Source organism: Peromyscus leucopus, chromosome 1, assembly GCF_004664715.2.
Source record: "Peromyscus leucopus breed LL Stock chromosome 1, UCI_PerLeu_2.1, whole genome shotgun sequence".
Taxonomy (NCBI): domain Eukaryota; kingdom Metazoa; phylum Chordata; class Mammalia; order Rodentia; family Cricetidae; genus Peromyscus; species Peromyscus leucopus.
This window is the reverse complement of record NC_051063.1, coordinates 179260201-179275123: the sequence shown is the minus strand read 5'-3', so window position 1 is coordinate 179275123 and position 14923 is coordinate 179260201. Positions and strand designations below refer to the sequence as shown.

At 38.8% G+C, this 14923-nt stretch overlaps 1 protein-coding gene across 1 annotated transcript; it reads right to left on the bottom strand.

Annotated features, from left to right (window-relative positions):
* Positions 1 to 5610: 5610 nt before the first annotated feature.
* LOC114703945 (binder of sperm protein homolog 2-like) lies at positions 5611 to 13437 on the bottom strand. Its single transcript, XM_028884992.2, has 5 exons — positions 13373 to 13437; positions 10048 to 10080; positions 7426 to 7566; positions 7073 to 7220; positions 5611 to 5734 (listed from the first exon to the last, which is right to left on the bottom strand). The coding sequence occupies exons 1-5, from the start codon at positions 13428 to 13430 to the stop codon at positions 5728 to 5730; spliced, it is 387 nt and encodes a 128-aa protein (XP_028740825.2). The 5' UTR covers positions 13431 to 13437; the 3' UTR covers positions 5611 to 5727.
* Positions 13438 to 14923: the final 1486 nt, after the last annotated feature.

Genomic DNA, 14923 nt, shown 5'->3' with positions numbered 1-14923 from the left:
ATATGAGATTTCTGATTAAAACAAACTTCCTGAACATTGACAGGGATCAATAAAAATTAAATGTCTTTCAAACAGTGGACAGCACAACTTTATGTCATCATAAAAAGCATGATGCATATTCAGGTTTTATTTATTTAATATTTTAAATTTTTATTTAGATTTTTATGCAATATATTTTAATCATACTTTCCCCTCCTGAACTTTTCCCAGGACCTCCCTACCTCCTTATCAATATTCTCCTACCTCCTTACCTTATTCTCTCTCTCTCTCTCCCTTTCTCAAACACACACGCACACACACACACACACACACACACACACACACACACACACACGCACATGTGTGAACCCACCCCCCCACCCCCCGGAAAAAAAACATTGCAGTGAAGAATGTGTGACTCCTTCTGGAGCCATCGGTATTATGCCGCATGGACTCATGCTATCCTCATCCTCCACCAAAGAGGCGAAAAGACTTTTTAATAGCAGGGGAGGCAAATGAGACATTGACATTGGGAGGGTGGAGAACCAAGACGTGCATTCTAACATGTTACTCTTTCTTCAGTTTTTAGATAAGCTGGGTGGTTCTGAAGAGACAGATGTTACAGATCCATTAACTGCTTCTCCAAACCAATTTTTCTGTCATTAAGGAGTATTATGATAATAAATGTCTATGGTTTTATCTATCTGCATATGTTGTTTTCTGGAAAAGAAAGTCAAAGCACATATTTGCTGTGTGAAAGACTTTTTCTGAGATCACACACACATACACGCACACACAAAATGATAGCACCAAAGCCCAATTTAGTGAGCCCAAGTTAATTTTTATTGTGATTATGAGAGGAGTATGGGTAAGGGGTTACTTCCAAGAGCAGGAATTCACCCCTGCCCCTAAATCAGCTGCATCACAGAAAAGCATACCTTAATAGTGATGACAATTCATGGGAGCTGCAACCCTGGACTCTCCCTGCCCAACTGATAACTAAAGTTATGGATACAAGAATGTCCTCTCAGTAGTTTTCCTGGATGTATTCTTCTCCTTAGCAGTTATTTAATCCTTGATAAAGCTGTTAAAGGACATTAAAAAACCTCGCAAGTTTTCACTTTCCTGGACATGTGACATTTTGTTTACCTTCAGAGTCTTATGAACCTTTCCTTCCTCCTGGAGGGACTGTCTGAGGAAAGCACTGTATAGCAAAATGGGTGATTTATAAAGTCACAGCAGTCAATGGTGCCCCTCAGTAACAGTGGGACATACAAATACAAATTGATACAAGTCATCAAGAAGACTAAAGCAAATGAAACAAATAAGCCAAAGGATGGGGAAAAGGGAAAATAGAAATAGAAAGAAACAGGGTGTTTAGATGGCTCAGTGGGTAAAATGTATGTTGGGCAGGCATGAGAACCTAAGTTTGGATACCAGCACCCACATAAAAAACAGGCTTGCAGGACATGCTTGCAACCTCAGTACTGCTTGGGTGTGGGAATGGGAGCAACAGATACCAGTGGCTTACTGTCCAGTCAGCCTAGCTATAATGGTGAGTTTCAAGTTCAGTGAGAGACCCTGCCTCAAAAAACAAATTGGAGAGCAATAGCAAGAAATATTCAAAGTTGAAATCTGGCATTCACACATGCATGCATACTCAAGTGCACTCCCTCCCCCATAAACATTCATGCATATAGCACACACACACACACACACACACACACACACACACACACACACGCACACACGCACACGCACAGGCACACGCATGGGCACATGCACGGGCACACACACACACACAAAAACAGAGGGGGAGAAATTGAGACACATCTATCTCAATACATGCATAAAACACAACAGATGGGAAGCAATAAGTTGTTATAATACCTCCAAAAGTTCACAGCTCCTTACTCAGTTCTGGAAACCAAAGATAATAAAGACTAAAATACAAGATAAAGATAGCAACTACTCCAGGGCAGGCCTCATGTTCCAGAGTAGTTGACCAACATATAATAGACTCCACAGTTTTTTTTTTTTGTGTGTGTGTATGTGTGTGCATGCTTTTATTTGGTTAAAGTTTATTGTTTGTTTTTCCTTTTCCTTTTTGGGTGTTGTTTTATTTTGTTTTCTTGATTTTAGTCAATATATATATATATATATATATATATATATATATATACATATTATTTTATTTTGAGAAGGAACTTAAAGTTGAGTAGATAGGGAGGGGGAGAGGATCTGGAAGGAGTTGGGGGAGGGGCAGAATATAATCAAATGTATTTAAATTAAAAAATTATTTAAATAATAAGAAACATAATAAGAAAGTTGTAGAAAAAATATTATATGTGTGAGTCATGGGAGAAATTTTAAAGCACAGAAACCCAATTGGCTGAAATAAAGTGGAAGTGAGACTAGGAAGAAGTGGGGACATGGAAAGTGGATCCTAACAATTTGTTAAGAGGAAGATTCTCTGGTGAACTACTGCACAGAGGGGATAGGGGTGTACTGTGTATCCAAAAAAGCAACAAGAAAACCTGTAGAATTGTTCATCATAGAGAAACACCACATATCTGAAGAGATGAATATGTTTGAATTGGTTTAAACGGTACAAGATGTATGCATGTATGGACTCATCAGATGGTATACCACAAGTGTGTACAATCATCATGTTTATGTGTCATTTAAAAATAAATTAACAAAACAAGATCAAAATAAAAAAAAATAAAAGGATCAGTGATCATACAGAGGACTCAAACTGATAGATGAAATAAGAAGTCAATTTTGGGTTTAGATGAGAAAGTTAACAATGTGAATGAAATGGCCAAATCTTTAGAGAAAACATCCAGTAATACGAAGTTATGACTAAACAAAGAAATTGAGCCCAGAATAGAAGCAAATAGAAATACTGCAAATAAAAGAGTCAGTCAGTTCAATAAAAAGCACAGCAGTAAGCATCAGAAGTGGACAAGGGCAAGGAAATGAAGGAATTTGGAGTATAAAAGAGAGGATAAGTTGAGAACATATTGAATTCCTACACCCTGGCATATCTATACTATTCTATATCTGTATCTGTAACCTCTGAACTGGTTGAGGGTGTTAGTAGAAGCAACAGATCCTGGTGGCTTGCTGGGTATCCAGCCTAGCTATAATGATGAGCTTCATGTTCAGTGAGAGACCCTGCCTCCATCCCCACAAATAAAATGGAGAGCAATAGTTGAAAACTTTCAAAGATATTATCTGGCATTCAAGATTGCATGCACAGCCAAGTGCACACCCCACGAACACAAATGCATATAAACACACACACACACACACACACACACACACACACACACACACCTCTCTGTGTGTGCATGTATACATACATACATACATACATACATACATACATACATACAAACAGAGGAGAAGGGAGAGAATAATGAGATAAGCATGACTCAAGTTCAAGAACTTAAATATATTCAAAGACAAAACCCCAGGAACCCACGGTGCAGAAAGATGAGTACAGAAAGTCTAACAGCATCGACAATGTATTCAGTGAGGCTGTAGTAGTTTTCTTAACCCAGTGAAAGAAACAGATTTCTAAATCTAAATACAAGAGACGTTTATGTCATAGAAAACAGGTTAATTATGCATGGATGGTTTGGCTTTTGAAAATTAGACTAGTTCCACACAACAGACATGCACTTTCAAGACATACATGTTAATTGATAAGCAACGTGTAGTTTACCCACACAGTAGAATATTATTTGATCATAGAGAGATGGAAAAATGTGGGTAACTCTCCAAAGCATTAGTATGAATAAAAGAAGCCAGGCACAAACTGTCACATGGTGTATGATTCTGCTGATGGGGAACATCTACAACTGTCAAATTTATAACAAAAGAAAGGTTTGTGGCTGTCAGGATCTGGGGGAAAAAGGAGGTGGGTGATTACTGCTTAGTGGGTACAGAACCTCCTTCTGTGATGCTAAAAAGTTTGGAACTTGGTGTAGGACACTGTTCAGCATTCTGATTGTATCTAAACTCAATGAGCTTAACTGTATTTCATGTGAGTTTCAGCTCCAGAAGTTTTAAGCTGTATATTTATTTCCATCAAAAAAATTAAAACATGTGACAAGAAGCTTTAGTTACCATGAGAGTTTGGATAACTTGCCTCAAACTAGAGGAACTTGATTTGAGCATTTTCAGGATTTCATTGAGGATGGAAAAATTCACAGAGTATGGGCACCATAATCTCAAGAACCGAGGACTCTCAGTGAAGAAAAATGTAAATCAGGTGTAGGTCTGTGAAGCACCAGAATTCACCCCTTTGTGTCCTATTGAGAGCTATAGCAAAAGTCCATGAGAGTATTCAACAGTGACAACTAGAGTTCAGAAGGTTAACCTATCAGAACTAAGGGTTGTGTCAGAAGAAACCATTTCTCAAGGCATCATGCAATTGCTGCCTTTTGAATGAACTGGCTGTCTCTTGTTGTAAACTTCTTGTGCAATAACACCTATGATTCTTCCCATTTAGCATGCATTTCCATGTTATGTGTACATGTAATCTCACGATTGCATCTCAGTCACAACTTTCCCTATACATTTGGGGTAATTGGATAACTGTCCCCAGCTGTGTTTATTTTTCATTACCAAATCTGGCCCAGGTCATTCTCCAGACAAAAATATTTCAGCAAAGATACCTTTTTCCAAGGACAATTGCAGAGAAATAAACATTAGCTCATTTCACCCACAGATAGAGAAAATAACCACTAGCAATTAAATCCTCAACTCTTTGCCTTCACTCTGGGTTATTTACACAGACCCCCTAATTTAAGAGATTTACTGCTCACATTCCTGGGATGATGTTTTAGCCACTTGATAGTTGCTGAGTTAAGGCAGTTACTTCCCACTGACCCAAGGAGACTGCTGTCAAGGCCAGATAGGTGATAAGTGCCAAGCTCCTTTCTTGTGCAAATTAAGTTTTACTTCCTCCTCAACCAGGTGCTATTCCTGGATTCCCTAATTGATTTTAGCCTTTAGTTGACCCTACCAGAGACCTCCCCTTTAGTCACTCCCCTTTTGGGTTGTAATTAGAAGCTGACATTTATTGCTTTATGTGTGGATCCTTTTCACCTCTCTCTGTGACCCTGAAAACTTCAAGCCTCAATTGCTTTGTCAGTTTGTTTATATATACTGGTTCCCTCACAGCCTGGGGAGAATGGATTTAGAATAACAGAGATGAGGATGAAGATGGAAAGAACTAGATAGACATGAGAGAACAGCAGAAGGGACTGAGAGCAGGAGGGACTGAGAGGAGCTAAGTATAAGAACAGAAAAGAAACTGTAGATGGGACTGAACTTAGAAGAATAAAGTGAATGGACTAAAGAACTCAGTGTGCTCAGATTCATTTGCTATCCCTCAGATTAGTATACTTAGCTGCTTGTAGCATCTGTTCTGGACCCTAATGGAAATCTCCTCAAGGCAGGCACTTGGGGGGAATTTGGTAGTGTACTGATGGCAGATACACTGTAACAAGCCACCCCAAGGGATTCCCTTGGGTCACAACCCCACCATGTGAGAATGAGTTGATCATCAATGTATTTTGCTCTTTGCACCCACCCCAGGAAAACAAGACATCACTGTAGACAAGAAAACAGACATTTATTATCAGAATGCTCCATGACAATAAAAGAAGAATTGTATCTAGAGAGACATCTGATGGATCTGTAACTTCTGTCTCTTCAAAAATACACGTTTACCTAAAAACTGAGGTGAAAAAAAACACGTTAGAATGAATGTCTCGGTCTCCCCTACTGTCCCAAGATCAATATCACGTGTGTCTCCTTCCCTCAAAAATAGTACTTTTTTCTTTCTCAGATGAGAGATCAGAATAGAATGAGTCCATGGGGCAGGAGATATGGCTTAAGAAAAGTCCATGCTTCCTGATTGTAAAAACTGAATATACATTTTTTTTATATATATAACAATATAACTTGTATGGTCCACTGTTTGAAAGACATTTAATTCATTGATCAGTCATTCATTGATTCCTGTCAATGATCAGGAAGTTTGTTTTAATCAGAAATCTCATATGCAGATGATGGATGATCTCCAACCACTTAAAATTTGATACTTCATGCACACAAGAAAGTGGGGGATATTGATGCGTTCACAGGGAGACCCCCCCCACACACACACACATGTGTTTTAAATGATGATCTAGCCATGACGACAGAGGGGAAAGCAGATTTGGTTATATTTTAAAGACTTTAAAATTGTGTATCTGTGTAGATGTGTGGGGAGACACAAGCAGCTGTGGAAGTGAGTTCCAGGGAAGGAGAACATAAGGAATGCTGATGTTTCTCTTGTCATGTGCTGCTTCAGCGTTTCAATATCTGTCTCATATTTATTTTGTGACTCAAAGCAAGTTTTAAAACTGAAAAACAATGAAGTGGCTAATTAGTAATCATTGTTAATGTGACTGGATTTGGAATCACCTAGGAGATACACTTTCAGGCATGTGAGAAAAGGTTTAAAATTCACCCAAATGTGGGCAACAATTGCTCTTTCTGAGGCCTAAGACAATGTAACAGGGAAAAAGGAGGAAGCCAGCTGAGTATCAGCATTTTTTTTTTATCTGACTGCAGACACAATGTAATCAGCTGTCTTATGCTTTCACCACCATGACTCCACACCATGATAGACTGTATCCCCACAGCAAAATGTAAACCAAAGTAAACCCTTCCCTCCTTTGTTGAGTTTTCTTTCCTTGGGTGTTTTGTCACAGCAACGACAAAAGCAACACATGTGATTTTAATCATCAGAAAACATGTAAATGGACACCAGCATGTCAGATTATCCAATGACCCAGTACACTTGTTCTTTTGTAACTGTGTTTGTGCTCCCAAGCCAAGCTGAGTATTTTTGACCAGCACCACATAAGTCCACTGTACTCAACAGGAGACAAATTTACAGGAAATGTCTGCTGCCCCCTGACAAAGTCATAGCCAGGAGATCTAGAGCTCAGACTTCTCACCCACCAGCCTAATGCTTTGCTCCTTTCACAGCTAATAGGACATTGACCCACCTCTCCCATCATCTTACTTGTGAGGAGAACATTGCTTCCATTTTTTATCTTTGTTGTAATTGTCAGTCAATGAACACCAACTCCGATTCAAAATGTAGCCTTCCTTGGTGCATTCATAAATAGCCTTTTTTCTGAATTGGAAAGGGAAGACACATATTGGAGGATCTGCAGAGAAAGATGGATAAAGGATGCACTAAGAACACTGTTCTCAAATTAATCAAAAATAGTCAACTATTTTTTCTATCTGATTGGTTTCACATTCTGAAAATTATGCAGAGAAGACAATATCTGAACTAAATTCTTTCTGAAATCCAAAACCTTTCTCCTCTTGGGTTCTGTCATCTGATATATATCCCTGTAGGACTCTCACCCAGTGCTGTGCAGTAGCGCCATCTTCCTTTGAAGCAAAAGTCAAGGGAACACCAATCAAAGTCACTGTGGGTGGAGATACAATTGAAGTGTAATTCATCACCGTAGATGAATGGAAAGACACAGTTAGCAACAGAAATTTCTGGAAAAGAGAACGATTTCAGAATACAAAATAAGCTCACATTGGAAACTGACTTTAAAATTGTTTTGTTCTTGAGGTTGGTCTCACTCTGTAACCCGGCTAGATTTCAAACTCACTCTATGGCCAACGCTGGTTATAGCTCATGTTAGTCTCTGTCTCAGCTTTCCAAGTGTTGGGATTGCAAGCTTGAGCTACCATGCATAACTCAGACCTGACTTTGGAATGTCTATTTTGGAGACAGGATAACAGTGGTTCTCTCATCACCCCCACACACACCTGAAGCTGGTGTCTCTTCCTGCCTTTCATGCCTGTGACACAAAATATCTGCAAAATCTCCAAGGAAGCCTCATTTTGGTCCAGAGCTGGGTTCTGACTGGAGATGATGGCTTTCTCAATAACAGTCCTTTAGCAATGAGGGATCTTATTTGTCAGAGTTCACACCCTGGTTTGAATTCTCACCATCTGTGTTGACCAGTTTTTGTCAGCTTGACAAAACTAGAGTCACCTGGGAAGAAGGAATCTCAATCAAGGATTTTCCTCTGTCAGATTGGCCTGTGTGCATATCTGTAGGGTATTTTCTTTACTAATGATTGATGTAGAAGGGCCTATGCCTTGGTGGACAATATCATCCCTGGGAAAGTGATCCTGTTTTGTATAAGAAAGCAAGATACACAAGTAATGGAGAACAAGTGAGTTGGCAGAATTCCTCGGTGTTACTGTCCTCTGCCCATGCTTGTGTTCTTGCCCCAGTTTTCCTCAATGATGGATTAGGATTGCTAAGTGTTAGCTAAATAATCCCTCTCTCCTCAAGCTGATTTTTGTATTTAATCACAGCAACCAAAAGTAATTAAAATAGAAATTGGTACAGGAGTGCGGTATTGCTTAAAATGGACTTGACTGTGTTATTCTTTTTTCCTGTTTAGTCAACACCTTTTAACATATATTAGAAAATACCTAATTATCACATCAAAAACATGGATTCAATGACATAAATGCTTAGGATGAAACAAAACAGGAATTTAGACCTCAGGTCACCTCAAGAAAGATACTGAGTAAATAGTCCTGGGAGGCAATTTAGAAATCTCTGTTAGAAACAAGTATAGAAATAACTAATGACCTTTCTAGTTCTGTTTCTAGGAATTAACGTAAGGCAAACTTTCTGCAGAGAGTTTAATTCCACACAGGTGTGGGAATGCTCCATGTGGTATTCTTTTTTTAAAAAAAAAACTTATTCTTCTCTCATACATTGTATGCCAACCACAGTTTCCCCACCCTGACTGTGTTGTTTTTTGGGAAGACTGTGAAGGAGCTGTGGAGCTTTGGACTGGAAGCAGCATTCTTCCATCATTACTGCCTCTGTTCCTGTTTGAGTTCCTTCCCTGTGACTTCCTTCAATGATGGACTGTGATGGTTAAGTGTAAGCCAAATAAACCCTTTCTTTTCCAAGCTGGTTTAGGTCAGTGTTTTATCACAGCATCAGACAGTAACTAGGACATATCTGTTTTCTTCTGTTCTGAAAAAAAAAATATTTCCTGTTTTGCCAAAGTGATCTCTAACATCTCTCCAAGATCTCACTGCCATCCACATATTTCTTCTCCTTCTGTTTTCCTTCTCCTTCTTCTCCTTCTCCTCCTCCTTCTTCTTCGTTTTCTTCTTTTTCTTCACCTCCTCCTTCTCTTTCTCTTTCTTCTACTCCCTCTTCCTCCTTCTCTCCCTGAGCATTTTCTTTTCCCTGTCTGTAGCAATAGTATAGCTGTGACATCTCCCAATGTATTGCTCCATGATGAAGGACTCACTTTTAACCACTAACCCAACACCATTGATTAACTACTTGCCTTCTCATGTTCTTAGAATAAGAAATAGTAAGCCGGGCGGTGGTGGCGCACGCCTTTAATCCCAGCACTCGGGAGGCAGAGCCAGGCGGATCTCTGTGAGTTCGAGGCCAGCCTGGGCTACCAAGTGAGTCCCAGGAAAGGCACAAAGCTACACAGAGAAACCCTGTCTCGAAAAACCAAAAAAAAAAAAAAAAAAAAAAAAAAAAAGAAAGAAAGAAATAGCTTCAGGTGGGTTACGTTCTGACCACTAAAAATTCATGTTTGTAATAAGATGATTATGTTAATTACCTCAATTTAACCACCCATGGTGTCAATCTACATCTAAACATTATGTTCAACTTCCTACATATATTATTATTATTTGTCAATGAAAAAGGAAAGAACAAAGTGCAGAACCTTACATTGTCTTATTTTAGTCCCAAGGGAGAAGGAAGTATTTTTCTTGAGTGACTAGGAGTTGGTTATTTAACTGGATCTTCAATATCTAATCTGTCTGCTTTGACCCAGGGGAGCCACTCATATCAGAACAATAATACAAGTAAAAGCTACATGACAGAAAAGTGCAAGAACTTTTAAAATATCTAATGCTTTCTAAGAGGTGGAGGCTGGCATTTGAGATTCTGCCCAATAGAGTTGGTTGCTTTACCTTGTTTTGGAGGGTGTAAATGAGAGATCAACTCTGAAAGACAGAAGGAATGGACAAAGTATAAGCCATTTTCTAAAACACTGCATGCCCAGAATAACTATGAAATGCACATCAACATTCTTCAATGTCATATCAAGTTGGAGCTGCCCAGGAAATGTCACTTCAATCTATGAAAAGCCAGGAACTCCCACTCATCAGATTGAGCTCTTATTCTCCCAAATGTCTTCCTTGGTGTAGGTTAGAGTCATCCACAATATTAAGTGCAATTCAGATTCTAACCACTTTTTGTTGTTCAATAGCTTTCAATTCAGAAAATATTCTCTGAAGGACAATGACATTTATTGGGGATTAGCAAAACATTGCAGTGAGATTATTGGTGTCATAGTAAAGGTTAGCCACATGTAAAGGACCAGGGGCAAGGGGGAAAAGTGAAGGCAAAAGTAAGGAGGAGTTTCAGGTAAATTTGGATTGGAATTGTCCTCAATCATTCATGATTAGGGTGGTGCCAACTCAAAATTCAAAAGACATCTGTGGGAAAATGTGATTGACAGAGCATTTCTGTATAAGTATGTATAAATCCTGTGGGTACAGATCTGGTACTGAAATTATTTCACTTGCAGGAAAATGGATCATGTAATCCCATACTCCAAAAACAAATACAGATTTTTCTTTCATATGTGGATCACACACACACACACACACACACACACACACACACACACACTATATATATATATATATATATATATATACTACTTGCCTTCATATATATATATATATTCACATCTATATAGTATATGGGTCACATTGGATCCACAATTGTGAAACAGAGGAAGATGGATGTTTGTGCTTAACTGTCTTTCTCATTTTATGCAGTCCATAACCCAAGCCAATAAATTGGTGCCATCTACTTTAAGGATGTGTCCTATTTCAAATAATCTCATCAAGAAAATTTCTCACAAGCATGACTAGAGACTAATATAATCTAGATAATCCCTCACAGATACACTCATAGTCTCGTGCTGTGGGATGGTCTGTATGCCAAATTGCTCTGATTGGTCAATAAATAAAACTGATTGGCCAGTGGCCAGGCAGGAAGTAGGTGGGACAAGAAGAGGAGAATTCTGGGAGGTGGAAGGCTGAGTGAGGGAGACACTGCCAGCTGCCACCATGACAAGCAGCATGTGAAGAAGCTGGTAAGCCACGAGCCACCTGGCAAGGTATAGATTTATGAAAATGGATTAATTTAAGCTATAAGAATAGTTAGCACTAAGCCTGCCATGGCCATACAGTTTGTAAGCAATATAAGTCTCTTTGTTTACTTGGTTGGGTCTGAGCGGCTGTGGGACTGGCAGGTGACAGAGATTTGTCCTGACTGTGGGCAAGGCAGGAAAACTCTAGCTACAGTCTTGTCTCTTATGTGACTATAGATCCTGTCAAGTTGATCAGTATAATTAATCATCATTCAGATTATATATGACATGAAATTGGAAAGGAGTCTATTGAGGGGAGGAAGGAGATCTACAGAAGAGGGCAGAGGGACATTGGAGGCTAGTGATGAAAAAGGAATCAATAAAAGCAAAGGATGCATGAAACTCCATAGTGAGAATACAGGGAAAATGAAACTCTATAGAGAGTACATAGACATTTGTCATATTATATAACTAACTTTATACTTCCCAATACTTATACATTAAAAGCATACAATATGTTTAAATGCCTTATAACTCATATCTTATACAAAATCATATTAGAGAAACTTTTTTTTTTTTTTTTGGTTTTTCGAGACAGGGTTTCTCTGTGTAGCTTTGCGCCTTTCCTGGAACTCACTTGGTAGCCCAGGCTAGCCTCGAACTCACAAAGATCCACCTGCCTCTGCCTCCCGAGTGCTGGGATTAAAGGCGTGCGCCACCACCGCCCGGCTTAGAGAAACTTTATAGTGAATTAAAACCATTATTTTGTAAGCTAATTATAAAACTCATAAAAAGAATACAGGTAACCAGCCTATTTCCCCAATGGATGTGAACAGTGTGAATGTGAATAATAACCTCAGAGAACTTACTCAGACTATGATACAGCATGACATTTTAAAGAACACTTGAGAATGTTGGGGAAACAAGCACAGAAAGACACAATAAAATCATGTGACCATTTTCATTAAAATGAGGGAATGTTACTTCTCAACTGAGTGTAATTTATTTTTCACTACTTTCTTTTCCCCTATACAAAATTTACTGATATGTAGTCATATGATTGGCCTCTTTATTGACAGCATTCTAACCTGGATTATTCTTACTTCCTTTAAACCTTTGGTACCAATAAGATTCTAAATCTTATCTACGAGCTGAATGTGTCTCAGTTGAGTGCTTGTATAGCATGCACAAAGTCCTTGGTTTCATTCCAACAACACATAAACTGAGTAGGTATGATGGCAGTTGTCTGTAATCTCATCACTCAGGAGGTAGAAGCTGGAAAATCAGGAGTTCAAGGCTACCTTCATTCATTTATAGTGAATATGAGATCTACTTGGACTGCGTAAGACTTCTTTAAAACACACTACTACTACAACAAAACACTCTAACTCTCTCTTCATTAGGCGCAGAGTACCCTCATGCTCTGTATATTTCAAGCTGTCATGCGTGAGAAGCCCAACTTTCTCTAGGGCTCCGCATTTCTTTGAACAGAGCTTCAGGATGCTGGCCACTCTGAAGAACTCCTCTATCCTTTTTGATTAGCCCTCACAACTTCACTGTAAGACGAGACCCCTTGTTCTACACTGCATTTACTTGTCTCCTGAGGTGATGGCATTGATATGCTTCAAATTTCAAGTGGCTTATAAAATGAATCAACATGAAATTTCTCCCCACCAAACCTGACCGCAGTCACCCTGATATCTGCCCCACAGGCAACCCATGTCACATGTGTTTGAAACTTACAGACACTTTCAGTGAACACCTAGCTAAGAAGGCATTAATACATTACTATAATGCAAAGAATAGCTGAGACCATATACTATTTATTTGAGACTGCTTCTTTAACAACAGACTTTGCAGAAATTTTTAAATCCATCCATTATAATCTTCCTCTCTCATGAAAATTTTTATTGCTGTGTGAGCACTGAGACCAAGGCTCCTTCACAGGTAAAGTCACCTGTTCTGTGCTCACTCAATCAAGGAAGGGAAGAACAACAGTTGAATCCATGGCTCTTTGTTCTCCATTTGCTAGACTGAAAAGCTATCATGGATAGTTGGTCTCCAACCTTTCTCATTTCTCACTTGCTTTGGACTCTTGACCTTCAATTCTCACCCCCTCTTTTCCACCTCACCTGCATTCAGTCCAAACATGCAGACAGCTAGCGACAACCAGCCCACAAGATGTCTCATCACTGCCTGCAGATGGCACACCCAGGAGCAAACCTTGCTCTGACTTTATACTCTCTCTTTCTGCTCCTCCTACTCTGTCTGCTCACACACTTCCTCCACAGTGAATTCCCTTTGTCCTAAATGACTTAGAGTGAGTGATTCAACATCTGTCTTAGAGTGATCCATGGTGTCATTCTAAAAGTGTTGTCTTTCCGGGGGAAATTTGGCTTTGTTAACATGACAGCCAATCTGAAAAGCTTTCAGTTTGTTATCTTTAATCTCTATCCTTTTCTTTTTGAGACATGGATAGTAAAGTTATAGCCATATATTCATTTGAAATGATTGACTCTGTGCAATTACAAAACAATTCATTGCATGTATATAGAAAACCAGGAGCTAGCAACCCAGAAGACAAAATTTATTTTCTTGTTTAATCATTGCCATCCAAGTGATTCTGGAGAGTTATTTTTGCATTTGGAGCCTAATTTGGGAGAGAAAAGGGTACTGTTTGAAGTTAATTATTTTCCATCATAGCACAGTCTTGAATCAGAACTATCACAAACCAATATGTATATATGTATACATTTCTGGGAATGAAAGTTCCTTTCCCATACCTCTTATTCTTAGAGTGATATTTGTGGCTGGGAGTTAGCTCATCCTTGAATTATTTATATGCCTCTTTCCTGCTTTGTTGAAGAACATTCTTATAATCCTCTTTACTGTGGTCATAACTTTTCCAAGTGACAAGGCAGATATGTTCCTGAATATTCATGAAGTTACTGAAGTTATGATAAAAGTGTACATAGCAAGTGAGGAGTGGTCTAAAGATTTGCTTTGTAATACATGCTAAAGGACATTTTGATCAGAGGCCAGAACATCTCACCCTCTGGAAAGACTGTGACAAACATCAGAGAGAACCCATTATTCCTTTCTTGCTCACCTGGATGGCTATTATGCCCCGAGGCTCTTGTCACTTGCACTAAAGGTAATGTGTTCCCATTGTCTCAGAACCAAGGCTAGTACTTTACCAATGGTACTAGGTAGATTGAAGCAAACTTGAAAGAAAAATTTTACTTGAGGTTAAAAAAAACAAAAACCTATAAAATGGCAGAGCTGAGCTTAAATCTCAAAGCTTCTATATAAATACTGCATTTTTAGATCCATGAAAACTACCAGTGATTCTGATACACACAGATTGTATAAAGGTTGAGTTTTGTGTGGAAGGCAAAAATAAAGAGGTACTACAATGCATTTGTATTTTACTCTTCATTTCAAAGATGAGTCTATAACTTGTTAAAAATATATTCACTGGATTTCATATGGATGAATGACAGCATCATGGAATTACCACTCATTAGTGGGAATTGTATCTAAAAACTCCATCTGTGGCAGAAGACACTAAATATCTGTGTTTCATGGTCACACATCATAAGAAGAGTAATAGGTTCTCACCTTCCTTGAGTATTTGTTGCTCACACACAAAAGGAGTCCAGCTGAGAAGGAAGCCCATCAAT

Coding starts and splice junctions, on each gene's coding strand:
- LOC114703945 (XM_028884992.2), bottom strand. CDS start 13,430: ATGAGACATCTTGTGGGCTGGTTGTCGCTAGCTGTCTGCATGTTTGGA. Junction 10,081..13,372: donor CATGTTTGGACTGAATGCAG/GTGAGGTGGAAA, acceptor TCTGTCTTTCAG/AGTTGATCTCTCATTTACAC. Junction 7,221..7,425: donor GCGCTACTGCACAGCACTGG/GTGAGAGTCCTA, acceptor CTTTCTCTGCAG/ATCCTCCAATATGTGTCTTC.